Source organism: Salvelinus sp. IW2-2015, linkage group LG4q.1:29, assembly GCF_002910315.2.
Source record: "Salvelinus sp. IW2-2015 linkage group LG4q.1:29, ASM291031v2, whole genome shotgun sequence".
NCBI lineage: Eukaryota > Metazoa > Chordata > Actinopteri > Salmoniformes > Salmonidae > Salvelinus > Salvelinus sp. IW2-2015.
Window position 1 is genome coordinate 81,306,178 of NC_036842.1, and position 20,746 is coordinate 81,326,923.

Here is a 20,746-nt window from a genome sequence, read left to right on the forward strand (position 1 = left end):
GTTCATGTTTTTGACACATAGATACTGTAAGTATTATAATGACATCATATTGTAACTACCGAGTATAGACAGGTTGGCAGCTAGCAGGTGATCTACACATAGTCAGTGCAAACTATTATATGTTATATAAACATGTATTGTGAATGTATATACAGTATATTATACAGTGCCTTCAGAAAGTATTCACACCAGATGACCATTTCCACATCTTGTTGTGTACAACCTGAATTTAAAATGGATTCAATTGATATTTTGTGTCTACACACAATACCCGATAATGTCAAAGTCGAAATATGTTTTTAGCAATTTTTATAAATTAATTAAAAATGAAATGCTGAAATGCCTTGAATCAATAATTATTCAGCCCCTTTGTTATGGCCAGCGGTGAAAGTAATGCAGTACAGTCCGTTACCGCGTCTCGACAAAATAATTTGTGGGGGTACGCTGTACCAGTAAAACATGACCCTATCACAATAATTAAAACAAAATGTCAAGAAAACTGTAGGCTATTACAACACTTTTTATCATAACCGCATGTCAGAGGCATGAAAATGTATTGAATGTACTTGAAAACAGCTGGTATAGCCTACGCTCCAAAGTGTGATGTGGTTCGATGAGAACACTAAGCTTCAAGTAAATTTTATGATATTACCAAAATTATATAACCTAATTAGCCTACTCCTGTCTATACAGAAATACATCAAATCATTACACCAGAAAGCATGATTTGGACACAGAGGATCATTAACTTATTGGAATATGAAAATTGTTTTAAATCGCAATGCCTAATTTGGGCAGCGCGCGCGGCAAATACCAAATACAAGATTGTTGAGTATAGAGGCCCAGCCAGGTATATCGCAATACTTAAAAATACAATCACTGGAAAACAACATTTCTAAAGAAAATGGCTATTGCTGTAAAGAGAAGACAATGAAAAAACTCTAATCTCTCTTTTAGTTATCAAAATTCTCAACTTAATTGAGCGAACAGTAGGCCTATAGCCAGGGCAAAAATCTGATATCAACTTTGGAGGGGACAAGTACATTACATTTTCTCAAGTGCAATTCCTGAGGGGGACACCAAAAGTAGTGCTGTAACACACAGCCTATGTTGTAATATGTTAAATGTATATTGAGGAACCATAATTACTACTACTGGATAATTGATAGGTAGTTAACTGCAGGGTTGTCCCAACTTGTTCAAATGTTTAAATAGTTATAATACTAGTAAAAATAATAGTTATAGCAGTGTTCCTTATCAGTCCAGTATGTATTTACAACCAGCAATACCAAGAAAGGCCAGTAGGTAGCAATGGTACTGTACACTGGGTATGGGTGCAGTTTTCGTAAATACAATGAACATGGTGCGATCTCATCTAAAAGAACCTCCATTGAGAACCCTCACAAAGTTGGTCTCTGTATTGAATTTACCTTTTAATTAGACTTTTTCTGATACATTATTATAGTCATTAAATATCTGCCACTGGCCTGAGTCTTCTACAATAGCTTTATAAGAACAAAAAGCTCAAAATAAGTACAGTTCTAAAAGCGAAATAACTACTTCAATGAATAAATAAATCAACCAAAATGTCCTTCTAAAATACATATTTACTGTTCAGTCAGTGTCTCAACTCTTCAAACAGCAGCTATAGACAAGTATGTCACACAAAGTACTCAATTTTAAATAAAATAACATAAAATAAATAATTAGTAAGTGTACTGTCATGTACTAAAAACGAAAAACTGAAAACTACTAAACAAAAGAACAAATATCATACTATACAGCAGGGGTTCTCAAACAGGGTTCCGTGGACCCCCAGGGGTCCCTGGTGTAATTGCAAGATGTCCGTGAAATAAAAAAGTGTAATGAATGTATTCAGCACAAGGATTCCAGTAACTTTACATATAATATAGAGGGGTGGAAGTCCCTGAGGACCGCTCAAAACCTTGCCCAATTCCCGAAAAAGGTTGAGAACCACTGCTATGCACACTACTGAACAAATCAAATCAAATTTATTTATATAGCCCTTCTTACATCAGCTGATATCTCAAAGTGCTGTACAGAAACCCAGCCTAAAAYCCCAAACAGCAAGCAATGCAGGTGTAGAAGCACGGTGGCTAGGAAAAACTCCCTAGAAAGGCCAAAACCTAGGAAGAAACCTAGAGAGGAACCAGGCTATGAGGGGTGGCCAGTCCTCTTCTGGCTGTGCCGGGTGGAGATTATAACAGAACATGGCCAAGATGTTCAAATGTTCATAAATGACCAGCATGGTCAAATAATAATAATCACAATAGTTGTCGAGGGTGCAGCAAGTCAGCACCTCAGGAGTAAATGTCAGTTGGCTTTTCGTAGCCGATCATTAAGAGTATCTCTACCGCTCTCTACCGCTGAACAAAAGAACCGAACATATGTTTGCGGGTTTCAATGGACCTAACAAATTGCTGGCAGATATTTTCCCTCTTGAGATTGTCCAGCCTATCTTTATGTACATTACAGACAACTACGCCGTTCAGTCTATCTTGGTCCATGCTGGCCCGTAACCAAGTCTTCAACCTGCGGAGTGCACTGAAACTCCTCTTAGCCTCACATGAAGACACTGGCACCACAAACAAAATTCTGATCAGCACCTCAACTTGGTCAACCCCCGCACCTCCACTGGAAGCCTCCTGAGGACATCTGCTGCCTCTCCACTGATGCTACAGGGGTATTTGTTGCGAAAGAAAGGCAACTGCACTGAAAGAGAATCTATGTTCAGCTCTGGGTACTGATCTAGAGACTCATCCAACTCCCCCGTGAGAAGCGCTCTTTCCAACTTTTGCAGGATGTTTAGACTGTCCTGGTCAAAACGGTCGCCAAACTGAACCTCCACACCATCCAACACTTAAAATTCTGCCCTATAGTGATCCACTGCTTTTCCAGCAAATCGTCTTGAGTGTGACTCAATGGATTCAATGGAGTCAATCAATGTTGTTGCTTTGTCATTTCTCTTGCCACTAAGAGATGACCGTACACAGTCGACTGCAGCCTGCATACCAGAGACAGTCTGAGTTTTCTTCTGCAGTGAAATGTTTAGACATTCAAGCTCTCCAAGAACAGCAGAGGCAAGTGTGAACCCAAACAGTCTTGCCTTTGCTGAAGTGCTCGAATAAGCCACTGGCAGTTGAAGCTGTCTTGGATGCAGTTTTTGCCATCTCCTCTAGGCTGCTTAGTACCTGCTCATGCTGCCCTAGCACAGCTCTAATAGCAGTATTCCGCACAGTTCACCATGTTGGACATAGGGGTTTCAGGGTGGTCAAATTTGTATCTTTGGACGGCAATTAATTCAAACCTGCTCTTAAACTTTCCTGACTGGACATGGAGAACACCTAACTGATGGACCCAAGCAAGGGAATCCCGGATCAGTGGGGAGGCTGAGCAGGCAGCCTGTGTAATCATATTTCCACAATGCAAATAGAGGGCTAATGGCTGCTGCCTCCTCACAATTACCTGTGCACCTGTGTATTTTCCTGCCATGTTCGAGGCACCATCGTAACTCTGCCCACGTAAGGCAGACATGGGCAAATCAACAACACATCAGTTGCCACTTTCGTAATDCCCTCGCCTGTTGTTTCCTACACCCTGTAWAGCCCAATAAACTCCYCGTRAGGGACAWGGTCATGGTCAACATAAYGCAGRCAGACACTCTCCTGTTCAGCACCAGAGACATCTTGAGTAYCATCAACAATTACTGAAAATTGTACAATCGGAAGAGACTTAATCTCAGCTGCAATGCCTCGAATGACTGTATTGGCCATGATGTTCAGAATTTCTTTCTGTGCTTTGAGGCCTGTGTACATTGTGGTACGCTCTGTTAACCAATTCAGTAAAATGGGATCATCCTCTTTTGCCCTAAGTTTCAAAAGCTGGTATAAATTCCCACTGTCATTCGTGTGGCCTCTAAAGGCTTGTCCCTGTCTTACTACATGCCTCACTGAACTAACAATTTTCATCAAGCAATGCCTTGCATCCTCCTGCTGTTTACCCCACGTGCTGGATAATTGGACACTGGTTGGATTTAGTTGGTGTGCTGTTACAGTTACAAAGTGGCGGTGGGTTTGGCAGTTTTGATGTGCTGTGAATTTTTCAATGGCTTTTCTCCAGTTCCTAAATCCTGCACTAATGAAGGCAGCATCCGCTATTTGGCCAAAAGATGGCTGGCTTGAAAACCTGTCACGACTTCCGCAGAAGACAATGGACCGCTGGGAGAGACAGGGCGTTCTCCCAGCGCCTCCACCAGCACAACCGGTGTCTCAATTACGCGCCCCTCCTTCTCCTGGTCCCAGTGGGATTCGTCTCTCCCTTCCCCAGCAATATGACGGGACGGCTGCGAACTGCCAGGGGTTCCTATTACAACTGGACTTATACCTGGCAACCGTCCACCCGGCTCCTTCAGGCCGTGAGAGGGTGTCCGCCCTTGTCTCGTGCCTCATCGGGAAAGCCCTGGARTGGGCCAACGCCGTGTGGAGAGAGGGAGATGCGGCGTTGGACCAGTTTGAGGAGTTCACCCGCCGCTTCCGGGCAGTCTTCGACCACCCGCCCGAGGGTAGAGCGGCGGGTGAGCACCTCTTCCATCTGAGGCAGGGGACGAGGAGCGCCCAGGAGTTCGCCCTGGAGTTTCGGACCCTGGCTGCCGGCACGGAATGGAACGACAGGGCCCTGATCGACCATTATCGCTGCAGTCTGCGCGAGGACGTCTGTCGGGAGTTGGCCTGCAGAGACACCACCCTCACGTTCGACCAGCTGGTGGACCTGTCCATCCGGCTGGATAACCTGCTGGCTACCCGCGGACGTTCAGATCGGGGTCTGTTGGTTCTATCCCTCCGTACCCTCTCTCCGATACCTATGGAGCTGGGAGGGGCGGTGCGCAGGGAGACCGGAGGGGGTTCCAGCTCGTGCACCATCTGTGGCCGCAGAGGGCACACTGCCGGTCGGTGCCGGGTTGGTTCCTCTGGGTATCGAGGCAGCAGGCAGGGCGCTCTGGCGCCACCCCAGGTGAGCCGGTACCATTCTCACCCAGAGCCCTCTGTTGCACATATGTTTGTGTATGTCACGTTCCCTGAGTTTTCCCCGCATTCCCATTATAAGGCACTCGTCGATTCATGCGCGGCTGTGAATTTTATAGATAAATAATTCGCCCATAGTTTAGGGATCCCTATTGTTCCTGTGGCTGTGCCCTTCCCTGTTCATGCCTTAGATAGTTGACCATTAGGGTCAGGGTTGATTAGGGAGGCCACCTTTCCTCTGGGCATGGTGACGCAGGGGGGTCACAGGGAGAGAATTAGTCTCTTCCTTATTGACTCTCCTGCATTTCCCGTGGTGCTAAGCCTACCCTGGTTAGTTTGTCATGACCCCACTGTTTCTTGGCCAAAGAGGGCTCTCACGGGGTGGTCGCAAGAGTGCTCGGGAAGGTGTTTAGGGGTTTCCGTTGGTGCTGCTACGGTGGAAAGTCCAGACCAGGTTTCCACCGAGCGCATTCCCCCTGAATATGCCGATTTGGCTCTCGCCGTCTCCAAAAAGAAGGCGACTCAATTACCACCCCATCGACGGGGCGATTGTGCGATAAATCTACTTGGTAGACGCTGCACTTCCCAGGAGTCACCTGTATCCCCTCTCACAGGCGGAGACGGAGGCTATAGAAACATATGTCTCCGAATCCCTGCGTCACGGGTACATTCGGTCCTCCACTTCAACCGAGGGAGGTCTGCGCCCGTGTATTGACTATCAGGGTATGAACCAGATAGTCAACGCACTGCTGAACGCACTGCTGCAGAGGGGCCCGGTGCGTTTGCAGTGGTCAGCTGAAGCGGACAGGGCTTTAGTCACCTGAGGGCTCTGTTTACCTTGGCTCCCGTGCTGGCCCATCCGGATCCCTCTTTGGCGTTCATAGTGGAAGTGGACGCATCCGCGGCTGGTATAGGAGCTGTGCTCTCTCAGCGCTCGGGTACACCTCCGAAGCTCCGCCCCTGTGCTTTCTACTCGAAGAAGCTCAGCCAGGCGGAGCGAAACTATGACATGGGGGACCCGGAGCTGTTGGCTGTCGTCAAGGCCCTTGAAGGTGTGGAGACATTTGCTTGAGGGGGCTAAACACCCTTTTCTCATCTGGACTAACCATCGCAATCTGGAGTACATCCGGGCAGCGGGGAGACTGAACCCTCTTCAGGCAAGGTGGGCCATGTTTTTCACCTGTTTTCTGTTCACCCTTTCCTACAGACCAGGCTCCCAGAACGTGAAGGCAGACGCATTGTCCCAGCTGTATGACACAGAGGAGCGGCCCATGGATCCCACTCCCATACTCCCCGCCTCCTGCCTGGTGGCGCCGGTAGTGTGGGAGCTGAACACGGACATTGAGCAGGCGTTACGTGCAGAGCCCGCTCCCATCCAGTGTCCCGCTGGGCGCCTGTACGTCCCGTCTGCTGTTCGTGACCGGTTGATCTATTGGGCCCACACGTCACCCTCCTCTGGTCATCCTGGGATCGGTCAGACAGTGCGCTGTTTAAGCGGGAGGTACTGGTGGCCTACCTTGGCTAAGAACGTGAGGGTTTATGTTTCCTCCTGCTCGGTGTGCGCCCAGTGTAAGGCTCCTAGGCACCTACCCAGAGGGAAACTACACCCCTTACCCATTCCACAACGGCCTTGGTCGCACCTGTCGCACCTGTCGGTGGATTTTCTTACCGATTTTTGCCCCTCACAGGGTAACGCCGCAATCCTGGTCGTTGTGGATCGCTTCTCTAAGTCCTGTCGCCCCCTCTGCCAGGTCTCCCTACGGCCCTACAGACTGCGTAGGCCTTGTTCATGCACGTCTTCCGGCACTACGGGGTGCCTGAGGATATAATGTCTGATCGTCCCAAGTTCACGTCTAGGGTCTGGAAAGTGTTCATGGAACGTCTGGGGGTCTCGATCAGCCTTACTTCTGGGTTTCACCCCGAGAGTAATGGGCAGGTGGAGAGAGTAAACCAGGATGTGGGTAGGTTTCTGCGGTTCTATTGCCAGGACCGGCCGGGGGAGTGGGCGGCACTCATGCACTGGGCCGAGATCGCACAGAACTCGCTTCGCCACTCCTCCACTAACCTCTCTCCCTTCCAGTGCGTACTGGGGTACCAGCCGGTTTTGGCGCCTTGGCATCAGAGTCAGACCGAGGTTCCTGCGGTGGACGACTGGTTCAGGCGCGCAGAGGAGACACGGGAGGCTGTCCGTGTTCACCTTTAGCGGGCCATGCTGCTCCAAAAGGACAACGCAGATCGCCACCGCAGTGAGGCCCCGGTGTTCGCACCGGGGGACCGGGTCTGGTTCTCGACCCGAAACCTGCCCCTCCGCCTGCCCTGCCGGAAGCTGGGTCCGCGGTTTGTGGGGCCATTTAAAGTCCAGTGGAGAGTGAACGAGGTTTGTTATAGGTTACAGCTTCCACCCGATTACCGTATTAACCCCTCGTTCCATGTGTCTCTCCTCAGGCCGGTGGTGGCTGGCCCGCTCCAGGAATCTGAGGTGCGGGAGGTTCCTCCGCCCCCTCTGGACATCGAGGGGGCCCCGGCGTACTCCGTTCGCTTCATACTGGATCCGAGGCGTCGGGCGAGGGTCCTTCAGTATCTTGTGGAGTGGGAGGGGTACGGTCCGGAGGAAAGATGCTGGGTTCCGGTCGAGGATGTGTTGGACCCTTCAATGCTGCATGAGTTCCACCGTCTTTGTCCGGATCGCCCTGCGCCTCGCCCTCCGGGTCGTCCCCGAGGCCGGTGTCGGCGCGCTGCTGGAGCCGCGCGTCAAGGGAGGGTACTGTCACGACTTCCCCCGAAGTCGGTCCCTCTCCTTGTTCGGGCGGTGTTCGGCGGTCGGCGTCACCGGTCTTCTAGCCATCGCCGATCCACCTTTCATTTTCCATTTGTTTTGTCTTGTCTTCCCACACACCTAGTTCCAATTCCATAATTACATGTTGTGTATTTAACCCTCTGTTTCCCCCATGTCCTTTTCCGGAATTGTTGATTGCAAGAGTTTGTGCACGTTATGTCTGGCGTGCGAAGGGTTTTTTCCCATTGTATATATTTATTGTTTTTGTTCACTGTGATTTTTATTATTAAACTGTGCTGTTGTAACACAGTCTTTGCTCTCCTGTGCCTGACTTCTCTGCCGCCAGTACGCATGTCATGTTTTGTCTTTGATCATCATGTCTTGTCCCTGTGCTTCCCTCTGCTGGTCTTATTAGGTTCTTTCCCTCTTTCTATCCCTCTCTCTCCCCCTCCCTCTCTCCCTCTCTCGCTCTCTCTCTCTATCGTTCCGTTCCTGCTCCCAGCTGTTTCTCATTCTCCTAAACTACCTCATTTACTCTTTCACACCTGTCCCCTATTTTGCCCTCTGATTAGAGTCCCTATTTCTCCCTCTGTTTTCCACTTCTGTCCTTGTCGTCCTTTGTTTGATGTTTGCTGTTCTGTGTCCTTGTTCCGCCCTGTCGTGTTTTTGCCTTCTTCAATGCTGCGTGTGAGCAGGTGTCTATGTCAGCTACGGCCTGTGCCTTCCTGAAGCGACCTGCAGTCTGTGGTCGCGTCTCCAGTCGTTCCTCTCTACTGACGAGAGGATTTCAGTTTCCTGTTTTGGATTTACCTTTGATAATATCCAGGAGAATCATTGTTTGTTTAAGACTGGAATAAAGACTCTGTTTCTATTACGTCGCTTTTGGGTCCTCATTCACCAGCATAACAACGCACTCATTACAAAGCCCTTGGCTACAGTGAAAACACAACACTCCTTTTATTGATGGATTATAATGTAGCCAGGGGAAATCACGAAACCATTTATCTTGAAATGTCAACACTCTGTTGGCAAGAGTTTGCGGTTCTATAAATTGTGGGTATGGCTGATATGGTTTTGTGCCATCACTGAGGTAACTGGACAATGCTGTGCCACTGTCCCCTATACTGGTGCTGCTGGCAACAAGGGTGACACCTGATCCTGCCGTGGCTGTGACACTGTCCTCTGAAGTCTCTCTCCCTGGCCATTTCCCTTTCACCACCCTCACTGACTCACAGTCTGTCTCCTAGAAAATAAATAAGGTGTTTGCCATACTCCTAACTACCGGTACCCAAAACTACACAATTAATCACAACAGCAATACCATTGCCTTAAAAAATCTTAGTTCAGTCACCAGTTTAAGTGGTGTGGGGGTATCCATGGCATTGTCCAATTATGTCCCTATTTTACAAGTCCAAAAAAGAGAGAACCTTTTATAATGTTGCCAAACAGACTCAACAAACTTACCTGAGACGCCCTGTCTCTGCCAGTCTGTCCCTGCCTATCTGTCCCCAGCTCTGCAGTCTGTGTGTCATCTGATGCCTGCTCTGCCTAATGACACATTTGAAACATGTCCATTAGTATTTCACTAATTTCTTATGAACATTTTATCAACTACTATATGAGATATTAGGCTACTAGGGTTCTTACTTAGCGTTTTACTGTACTGTACTGAAAAATGTTCTTATGTCCATCTTTCTTGCCATGTTTCTATCTGGCTGGCTGGCTACACACACACACAGTGTGCAGGTTATTTACAGTAGGAGATGTCTATCATCTATTATCATTCTATAATGGGCTTCGATCTACAAGGTAGCTAGCTAGTCAGCTAGCAAAAGTGAAACAGATTGCGGTGACAAGGGTTGACAGCTGTATGAGTTCACCATTTACACAACGTATGCTGCAACTTTTTGAAATGTTTATATAGTTTATGCTTTCGTTTTATATTGGCTGGCTTTCCACAATAGCTGAATTTGCTGAGCTAGCAAGCACCAATTCCGTTTCTGTGGTGTATGCTATAACCTTTGCTGTCGTCAGTTTACTCCAAGATCGGCACACAGGTGCTTCAAAGTCCCGTAGCGACAATTTAGCTTTTGCAAGGAGACCATTAAAGATATTTAAGACAATGGTAGAAGAGAGTGTAGTTCTGTTCAGTTTGGAGATCAGTTTATCGCTAACCTTGTCACAGGGACTTCGAAGCACTACAGAGGGGGGGGGGGGGGGTTAGTGGATCAAACCATTGTGAGGCAAAGGGCGGGAGGTTGCAATCTTTTGAAACTTAAAAACACGCTATTAAGTGTCTATAATCAGTGCTTTCATTGCGTATTATTAATATTACTGAAATTACATAGTTATGTTTACAGTGATATATTGGGGGGGACAAATCATATTTTTCCCAGGAAGTCCCCCCTGGGATTTCCGCCTATGCCTATAGCCAATTTTAGGATATTGGCACCAGCGTAGAGAGCATCGGCCATATCTCCGGTGGATGCGCATATTTACTATTTTATCATTGTTGGGTCAGTGCCACTTGAAAGTTTGTTTTTGGACAATAATTTCCTCCTCCAGGTTAGATGGACGTCATATTGTATTCGAGTCTCCCCTTCTCGTTGGCCTATTATATGGATCAGACAACGTTGTTTTTATTCTGTTTGTCAAAGGTTCCTTCTTTGACCTCGTGGGTGGAATGTTATTCATATTTTTCATAATTTCATAATTAATAAATATATATTTATTTTTTTACAACGACAATCCGGTGTTTGTTTCTATGTCAAACAGTTTTGTTATATTTCAGTTTTCTGTGATGTCTATAAAGTGTAATATTTGGATGCAAACAAAAAAGGTAATACATTTCAACTCTATATCTGACATGGTACAGGTGTCTTCTTTTTTAAGTCCATAACCATGTGTGTGAGGTGTATACTTTTGTTTCAAAGTAGATTTGTTTAAGACTACCAAGAATCACTCTATGTGACCCTGATTTAGCCCAGTGTAGTAAAAGGTTAAAAAAAATATTCTGCAAATGTGTCCAGTCATATAAAGTGTAGTAGAATTGCATGAAATATGTTTATAAAATGTCAAATTCTTCCCTTGCAAGGAAAGGATAAGAAACGTATCTGCTATAACTTATAGCCTACTGAAGGGCTACTCTACGTTAAGATTTCCCTTCACTGGAACTAAGGAGCTGAGACCGAAACCACGAAAAACAGCCCCAGACGATTATTCCTCCTCCACCAAACTTTACAGTTGGCACTGTGCATTGGGGCAGGTAGCATTCTCCTGGCATCCGCCAAACCCATAATCGTCCGTTAGACTGCCAGATGGTGAAGCGTTATTCATCACTCCAGAGAACACGTTTCCACTGCTCCAGAGTCCAATGGCGGCGAGCTTTACACCACTGTAGTCGACGCTTGGCATTGCGCATGGTGATCATAGGCTTGTGTGCGGCTGCTGGGCCATGGAAACCCATTTCATGAAGCTCCCGACGAACAGTTCTTGTGCTGACGTTAGTTCCAGAGGCAGTTTGGAACTCGTTAGTGAGTGTTGCAACTGAGTGCTTCAGCACTCGGCGGTCCTGTTCTGTGAGCTTGTGTGGCCTACCACTTCCCAGCTGAGCCGTCATTGCTCCTAGCCGTTCCCACTTTACAATAACAGCACTTTCAGTTGACCGGGGCAGCTTTAGCAGGGCAGAAATTTGACGAACTGACTTGTTGGAAAGGTGGCATCCTATGACGTTGCCACATTGTAAGTCACTGAGCTCTTCAGTAAGGCCATTCTACTGCCAGTGTTTGTCTATAGCGATTGCATGGCTGTGTGCTCAATTTTACACACCTGTCAGCAATGGGTGTGGCTGAAATAGCCAAATCCACTAATTTGAAGGGGTGTATACAGTTGAAGTTGTTTACATACATACACATACATACACTTAACCACCTCCCAAACCCGGATCCGGGAGCACCCCCCACAGTAAAAAAGCTGACTAGCATAGCCTAGCATAGCGTCACAAGTAAATACTAGCATCTAAATATCATTAAATCACAAGTCCAAGACACCAGATGAAAGATACACATCTTGTGAATCCAGCCAACATTTCTGATTTTTAAATGTTTTACAGGGAGACACAATATGTAAATCTATTAGCTACAACGTTAGCAAAAGACACCACTTTTTTCTCACCAGTTTTTTACTCCATCAGTAGCCATCACTAATTCGACCAAATAAAGATATAAATAGCCACTAACCAAGAAACAACTTCATAGATGACAGTCTGATAACATATTTTTTTTTTTTTTTTTTTTACATATTTATTTTATTTTTATTTTTTTAACATATGTTTTTTTAGAAAATGTGCATATTTCAGGTATATCCAAGTTCTTACATTGCAGCTGCAATCTGAAATAGTGCCGAAGCTGCCAGAATAATTACAGAGACCAACGTCAAATACCTAATTACTCATCTTAAAACATTTCTGAAAAATACACAGCGTAAGCAAATGAAAGCCCAACATCTTGTGAATCCACGCCAATATGTCAGATTTTTTAAGTGTTTTACAGCGAAAACACAATATAGCATTATATTAGCTTAGCACAATAGCCAGAAACACTTTGTCCAAAAGAATCGTTGCTTGGTTGTAAAACGTCGTCTTCAACTTCGGAATTAGCAGCTAACAATAGCTATGTGGCCACAACATGCCCAAATCCCCAAAACGCATACTAAGGAAATTCCGAAAATAGCAATATACTCGCATAAACTGATATAACTCGGTTTAAAATAACTTCGTTATGATGTTTCTACACCTATATCGAATTAAATTACAGACGGATATAGCTAAGGCCGATAACTGAGCGTTTCAAAATGCCATTCTTGAGGTCTTGCTTTGCGCAATGATGAACGACGAAAGAGAGCTCACTTCGTTCCTTGGCCTTTTATAAGCTCTGAGAACTACGTAGACACTCCATTCACACTTCTCATTGGTTACTGACATCCAGGGGAGGGCGGTGCAGTTCATGTCGACCCATAGGATACATACAGAGCTTTAAACTGATCTGAGAACAGAGCCTCGTTTTCAGACCTTCGCAGTTCCTGTCATGAATTTCGCTGCAGAAAGAGTTCTGGTTCACCCACAGACATAATTCAACGGTTTTAGAACTAGAGATTGTTTTCTATCCAATAGTAATAATAATATGCATATTGTACGAGCAAGAATTGAGTACGAGGCAGTTTAATTTGGGAACGATAAATGTCCAAGTTGAAACAGCACCCCCTGTAGTGTCAAGAGGGTTGTAGTCATTAAAACTCATTTTTCAACCACTCCACACATTTCTTGTTAACAAACTATAGTTTTGGCAAGTCGGTTAGGACATCTACTTTGTGCATGACACAAGTAATTTTCCCAACAATTGTTTACAGTTGTTTACAGTCACTTATAATTCACTATCACAATTCCAGTGGGTCAGAAGTTTACATACACTAAGTTGACTGTGTCTTTAAACAGCTTGGAAAATTCCAGAAAATGATGTCATGGCTTTAGAAGCTTCTGATAGGCTAATTTACATCATTTGAGTCAATTGGAGGTGTGCCTGTGGATGTATTTCAAGGCCTACCTTCAAACTCAGTGCCTCTTTGCTTGACATCATGGGAAAATCAAAAGAAATCAGCCAAGACCTCAGAAACAAGAAAATTGTAGACCTCCACAAGTCTGGTTCATCGTTGGGAGCGATTTCAAAACGCCTGTAGGTACCACATTCATCTGTATAAACAATAGTACGCAAGTATAAACTCCATGGGACCACGCAGCCGTCATTCCGCTTAGGAAGGAGACGCGTTCTGTCTCCTAGAGATGAACGTACTTTGGTGCGAAAAGTGCAAATCAATCCCAGAACAAGAGCAAAGGACCTTGTGAAGATGCTGGAGGAAACAGGTACAAAAGTATCTATATCCACAGTAAAACGAGTCCTATATCGACAGGGGGAGGCTTGCAAGCCGAAGAACACCATCCCAACCGTGAAGCACGGGGGTGGCAGCATCATGTTGTGGGGGTGCTTTGCTGCAGAAGGGATATGCACTTCACAAAATAGATAGCATCATGAGGCAGGAAAATGATGTTTATATATTGAAGCAACATCTCAAGACATCAATCAGGAAGTTAAAGCTTGGTCGCAAATGGGTCTTCCAAATGGACAATGACCCCAAGCATACTTCCATAGTTGTGGCAAAATGGCTTAAGGACAACAATGTCAAGGTATTGGAGTGGCCATCACAAAGCCCTGACCTCAATCCTCTAGAAAATTTGTGGGCAGAACTGAAAAAGTGTGTGCGAGAAAGGAGGCCTACAAATCTGACTCAGTTACATCAGCTCTGTCAGGAGGAATGGGCCAAAATTCAGCAAACTTATTGTGGGAAGCTTGTGGAAGGCTACCCTGAACGTTTGACCCATGTTAAACAATTTAAAGGCAATGCTACCAAATACTTATTAAGTGTATGGAAACTTCTGACCCACTGGGAATGTGATGAAAGAAATAAAAGCTGAAATAAATCATTCTCTCTATTATTCTGACATTTCACATTCTTAAAATAAAGTGGTGATCCTAACTAACCTAAGGCAGGGAATTTTTTACTAGGATTAAATGTCAGGAATTGTGTAAAGCTAAGGTGTATGTCACACCCCTGACTGGAAAATGGCTGTCTAGCAATGATCAACAACCATCTTGACAGAGCTTGAATAATAAAAAAATTTAAAAAGTGAAATTATTGTACAATACAGCTGTCCAAAGCTCTTAGAGACTTAACCAGAAAGACTCACTGCTGTAATTGTTGCCAAAGGTGATTCTAACATGTATTGGGGTGTGAATTCTTAAGTAAATGAGATATTTCTCTATTTCTTTTTCAAAACATTAGCCAAAAAGGGTTTTTACTTGTTTTCAAAATGTGGAATAAGTCAAGGGGTTTGAAGACACTGTATATATTGATCTGTTGAATTGCTTGCAGATTATGACCCGACAGTCCTTCTCTTTCCTTCCCAGAGTAATGAGATGCTGAAGCTGCAGCGGAGCAGGATGAGAGAGGAAATCAGGGAGTATAAATTCAGAGAGGCGCGACTCCTACAGGACTACACTGAGCTGGAGGAGGAGAACATCACCCTGCAAAAACTAGTGTCCACCCTCAAACAGAACCAGGTCAGCATCAACACCATTACTTTTGATGGTTTACTGCACGCCAGTGGAGGCTGGTGGGGGGCGCTATAGGAGGACGGGCTCATTGTAATGGCTGGAATGAAATTAATGGAACGGAGTCAAACATGTGGTTTCCATATGTTTGATTTGTTTGATACTGTTTATATTCAGAACCACATTCCTGTAAAGATTAGAGAGGATCTCATTTTAAATACTGTTGAAGTAAGATGGCTACAGGTCCACAAGCCCATTCTTGTGGGAAGCTGCTATAGAGCACCAACTGCTAACAGTCAGTATCTGGAAAACATGTGTGAAATGCTTGATAATGTATGTGATATCAACAGAGGTATTTTTTTATGGGTGATTTTAAATATTGACTGGCTTTCATCAAGCTGCCCACTCAAGAAAAAGCTTCAAACTGCAACCAGTGCCTGCAACATGGCTCAGGGCTCAGTCAACCAACCAGACTATCTACAAACAGCACAGTAATGAAATCATCAACATGTATTGATCACATCTTTATTAATGCTGCAGAAATGTGCTTGAAAGCAGTATCCAGATCCATCGGATGTCGTGTCACAATATAGTAGCCATATCTAGGAAAACCAAAGTTTCAAAAGCTGGGCCTAATATAGTGTATAAGACGTCATACAATACGTTTTGTAGTGATTCCTATGTTGTTGATGTAAAGAATATTTGTTGGTGTGTAATGAGGAACAAATAGACGTTGTACTTGACACATTTGTGAAATTGCTTATTCCAGTTACTAATAAGCATGCACCCATTAAGAAAATGACTGTAAGAATGGTTAAATCCCTGTGGATTGATGAGGAATTGAAAAATTGTATGATTGAGAGGGATTAGAGGGATGAGGCAAAAGGAATGGCAAATAAGTCTGGCTGCACAACCGATTGGCAAACATACTGCAAATTGAGAAATCATGTGACTAAACTGAATAAAAAGAAGAAGAAACTTCACTATGAAACCAAGATAAATTACAAAAAATGATAGTAAAAATCATTAATTGAATCAGATGGCTCATTCATCACAAAACCGACTGATATTGCCAACTACTTTAATAATTGTTTAATTGGCAAGATTAGCAAACTTAGGAATGACATGGCAGCAACAAACGCTGACACTACACATCCAAGTACTATATATCTGACCAAATTTTGAAAGACAATAATTTTTGAATTTGCTTTGAATTGACAACAGACTTTCAGCATGCTTATAGGGAAGGACATTCAACAAGCACAGGAACTTTTTAGTCATTTTTTTTATCTGACCTTAAACCTACTTACAATGTACTTTACTTGACCCTATCCTCTTTCTGTGTCCTTTGTGTCCTTTCTGTCTGACTGTCCTCTATGTGTGTCCCCTTTGCTCTATCTGTGTGTCCCTTTTCCCTCCTGTCCTCTGTCTGTCCCCTGTCCCCTGCTCCCCCTCTCCACCAGGTGGAGTATGAGGGTCTGAAGCATGAGATCAAGGTTCTGGAAGAGGAGACGGTGCTGCTGAACAGCCAGCTGGAGGATGCTGTGCGTCTGAAGGACATCTCTCAGTCCCAGCTGGAAGAGGCTCTGGACACCCTGAAAATTGAGAGGGAGCAGAAGAACAGCCTGAGGAAGGAGCTAGCCCACCACATCACCCTCAGCGACAGTGTGTACGGGGCCGGAGCCCACCTGGCTCTCACCGCCACTGTCGACGGGCTTAAATTTGCCACCGAAGAGGTCGGGAGTAATGGTACAGCCATGCATAATGGAGCCAACGGGAATGAGGATAGCAACGGCCACTGTAATGGACACCTGGGATTGGCTACGATGAACGGCGACTACCGGCTGCCCAGGGAGGGGTTGCATGGTCCTGTGTCTGACCTCTTCAGCGAGCTCAACCTGTCTGAGATGCAGAAAGTAAAAAAGCAGCTGTTTCAGGTGGGTCTCTAGTCTAGATGAACAGTTGAGAGACATAGTGTGTTCTTCTCACTACTATGGCTGAGTGATTGTTAGCCTGGTCTCAGATCTTTTGTCCTGTCTTGCCAGGCTAAGTTATTGTTGGGACCAGGCTAAGTTATTGTTGTGACAATGTTCAAGGGAGGTTGTACCTGGGTCTTGTTGTTACCAGGGAGTATTTTAATATCCTTCATCCAACCACCTTCCTCATTTGCTCTGAACAAATCAATGTGGTTAGAGAGACAAAACCAGTGATTTACACACCCAATGCATTAGGAGACTGTTATCGACCTCCTCTGTCCACAGCACATTTCATTAAGGAATGGGAGTGTCTCACCAGCATCATTGGACAACCTAACAACCTGGCCCTCTGATAACAACCGTCCTGTCATCACACTACTGCAGCCTGCAGCCAACCAATGACAAGGTGATGACATTTTGAGAACAAGACCCCCCCCCAAAAAAAGCTTGTCAGATGTCATCCATCTTTTATTCTCTAACAGACCATGAGTCTGTGACCACGCTCATTATGATTTACCAATGGCTTTACATGACTAGTTTCAGAGCTGTTTTGGACTCAAAAGACTTCTGTCTCAGAAGGGCCATAGGGGGCTGATTTGGATGATTGTGGGGACATGTATTAACAATAGCAGGGGGAGAGTAGAACGGTAGGAGTGGAGGAGGACGGCGTGTGCCATGGGGAGGCCTGTCAAGGCGATTAGTGTCCGACAGCGCAGCGCAGGGCGGAGGATCCAGAGGAGAGTGGAAGGAAGGCAGAGAAAGAAAGACAGGCTGCCGCACTACTACGCTGCTTAGAGACAGAGGACAGGAATAGAAGCCCTTACAAGACAAGAGTACAGAGGGATAACACACACACACACTGTTTAAGAGAATGCCTAGCAATGAATAGAAAGCTTACTTGTTTTTCTTACTCAGGTCAGTGGGGAAATGAATGATTACATTTGTGGATCCAAACTGTATTACTGTAGAGGTTTGAATGTCTCTATAAATGGATGTCCCCTCTTGGATTCATCACGGTTCCATTATCCCTAAAGTAGACAACAGCAGGTTCTTAATTGCTTTCAGTAGAGGGCTGCTTTAATTTGTCATCCTCACAGTGCTGTAATTTATATCTGTTCCCAACAAGCATTACATTAAACTCACTCAATTTAACCTCAATAGTAACCATATAAAATACGAGATAAACATTTGGTATAAAACTAAAACATAAAAGTGGTTTATGATTAAGGAATAAGGCTCGGGGGATGTGATATATGGCCAATATTCCATGACTAAGGGCTGTTCTTATCTGCAACGCCATTGCGGAGTGCCTGGATACAGCCCTTAGCCGTGGTATATTGTCCTTTTACCACAAACCTCCGAGGTGCCTTATTGCTATTATAAACTGGTTATCAACGTAATTACAAGAGTAAAAGACATGTTTTGTCATTCCCGTGGTATATGGTCTGATATACTATACTATGGCTTTCAGCCAATCAGCATTCAGGGCTCGAACCACCAAGATTATAATTCCTGTTATATATCTCCTGAGAGGCCCCCAAACCTATTTTTTTCTCAATGGGTGAAAAATGAAATATCTGATTGCTGATGCTATGGCTATGCATACAAATCAGTGGATCAGTTCTGTGTGAGAATTTACAGATTGAGCTTTGTATTGTTTTACCTTTATCTCTGTCTGTAGAGACGTGTAGATAACCTGGGACTGTGCAGTACCTTTGTATTTATAGGGTGTTGTCTGGTCAGAGGACAGGAACAGACACGAAATTATAAGACACAATATTCTGTTCTTTCAAGTGATCTCTTGCCAGGTTTCACAGTAGTGGAGTGGAAATCTCTCAGCTCACCTGTGGTACAGTTCTAATAGGTAAAATCTGAGGTCCCAGATGGCAACCCACACACACACACACACACACACGCACACACACTAGTCAGACAGGGTTATTTATGGGACTAGCGTACTGTACTGCTGAACTCATTGAAAGTTTCGCTGTTTGACTGCTTCTAAACTTTCTTCAATAATTAATTTTACTTTGTTTCCCTGGGCCTCTTCCAATAGTCAGCCAATAGGAGATGGCTGACTAGCTCCTCTGATATGATGACTGATCACAAATACGTTAAACTGTCTGTGGTAATGCTGGTCTGGTCTGAGTGGTCCTCACCCTGCAGTATGTCCTCCCGACCTATAGGTGGAGCGTGAGAAGTCATGCCTCCTGATGAACCTGCAGGAGTCCCAGACCCAGCTGCAGCACATGCAGAGCGCCCTGACGGAGCAACACGAGCACGTCCAACGCCTCACCGAGCGTGTCAACGTCATGAAGCACCTCCAAAGTGACAAGGAGATGGCTGATGCTCAGGAGTCTGAGAAGTCCAACGGGTCGCCCTCGCCCTGTCACCGCGACTACGAAGTGGACATCCACGGGATGGACATCCTGGAGTGTAAGTACAAGGTGGCAGTAACCGAGGTGATCGACCTGAAGGCGGAGCTAAAAGCCCTGAAGGAGAACTATAACCAGTGTGTGGAGGGCCAGGGGGAGGAGCGGAGCAGCAGCGATGGGAAGGACCAGGCTCTGGACGAGCAGGTCAACCGGCTGGAGCAGAGCTGCCACGATTCCCACGATAGGGTGGTGTGTTTGGAGGCGGAACTAAAGACGGCGACGGGTGTGGCCTCAGAGAGCCACAGCATGCTGAACACAGCGCAGGACGAGCTGGTAACATTCAGCGAGGAGCTGGCCCAGCTCTACCACCACGTGTGTCTCTGCAACAATGAGACGCCCAACCGCGTCATGCTGGACTACTACCGCCAGAGCCGTAATACCCGCAGCAGCAGCCTCAAGGGCTCTGAGGACCCCCGGGCACTCCTCTCCCCCCGCCTGGCTAGACGCCTCGCCGCTATCAACGCAGGGTTCTCCGAGGCCCCATGGAGCCCCATAGACTCGCCCTCCAAAGAACCCCCCAGTGGGGACAACGGGGAAACAGGGAGGGAGTCCCCAGCACCAGGCAGCCAGGGGAGCCCAACCCGCACCCTCATGGGCTCCCCGGTCATCAACGGCACCAACGGCCCTACCTCCTCCTCCCCCGTGCCTCCCGAGGCAAGTGGAGATCTGCGTAAGGAGCCCATGAACATCTACAACCTGAACACCATCATCAGGGACCAGATCAAACACCTGCAGAGGGCCGTGGACCGCTCCCTCCAGCTGTCTCGACAGAGGGCAGCCGCCCGGGAGCTGGCCCCCTTGTTCGACAAGGACAAGGAGGCCTGCATGGAGGAGAAATCCTCACAGCTCAAGTCCCTCCTCAGCACCAAGAGGGAGCAAATTGCCACGCTCAACTGGTGCTCAAAGCAACAAACAGGTGAGCAGAGCACTAGGGTTGAGAACCTCTGGTTCCAGATCGGGACTAGGCCACTACCTGGGAATGTCATCACATTGTTTTGAGCATTCTCTAACAGTTTGATCAATTGTCCTTTGCATAGAACATTACATTTTTTGGTAGAGATATAAAGTCGAAACCACATGTTTAAAATCTGATACTTGAATTGAATTTAACCCACTCTCTATTCCAGACTGCAGAGGTGGCACTGGCTAATCTAAAGAGCAAGTATGAGAATGAGAAGTGCATGGTGACAGAGACCATGATGAAGCTGCGGAACGAGCTGAAGGCCTGAAGGAGGGAACGCCGCCACCTTCTCCTCTCTCAGGGCCATGTTCGCCACCAGGTGAGGGGCATTCTGGGATCTCATGCAGCTAATTACAACACAGATATGTAAGACTGTGCAAAGAGGATGAGTTT

At 45.9% G+C, this 20,746-nt stretch overlaps 2 protein-coding genes across 2 annotated transcripts in view; both read left to right on the forward strand.

Annotated features, from left to right (window-relative positions):
- The window catches only part of LOC139027590 (uncharacterized), a 64,042-nt gene extending 62,964 nt beyond the window's left edge, over positions 1-1,078 (forward strand). The window contains exon 2 of the mRNA XM_070443159.1: positions 1,002-1,078. The gene's annotated coding sequence lies outside the window, so the exon portion shown is untranslated. The remainder of the gene's footprint in view (positions 1-1,001) is intronic.
- Positions 1-20,746, forward strand: part of LOC111962611 (protein bicaudal D homolog 1-like) — an 80,501-nt gene that overhangs the window by 44,741 nt on the left and 15,014 nt on the right. Inside the window, 5 exon segments of the mRNA XM_070443161.1 lie at positions 14,838-14,990; positions 16,445-16,918; positions 19,144-20,282; positions 20,477-20,630; positions 20,632-20,672. Coding sequence (XP_070299262.1) covers positions 14,838-14,990; positions 16,445-16,918; positions 19,144-20,282; positions 20,477-20,630; positions 20,632-20,672 — 1,961 coding nt within the window.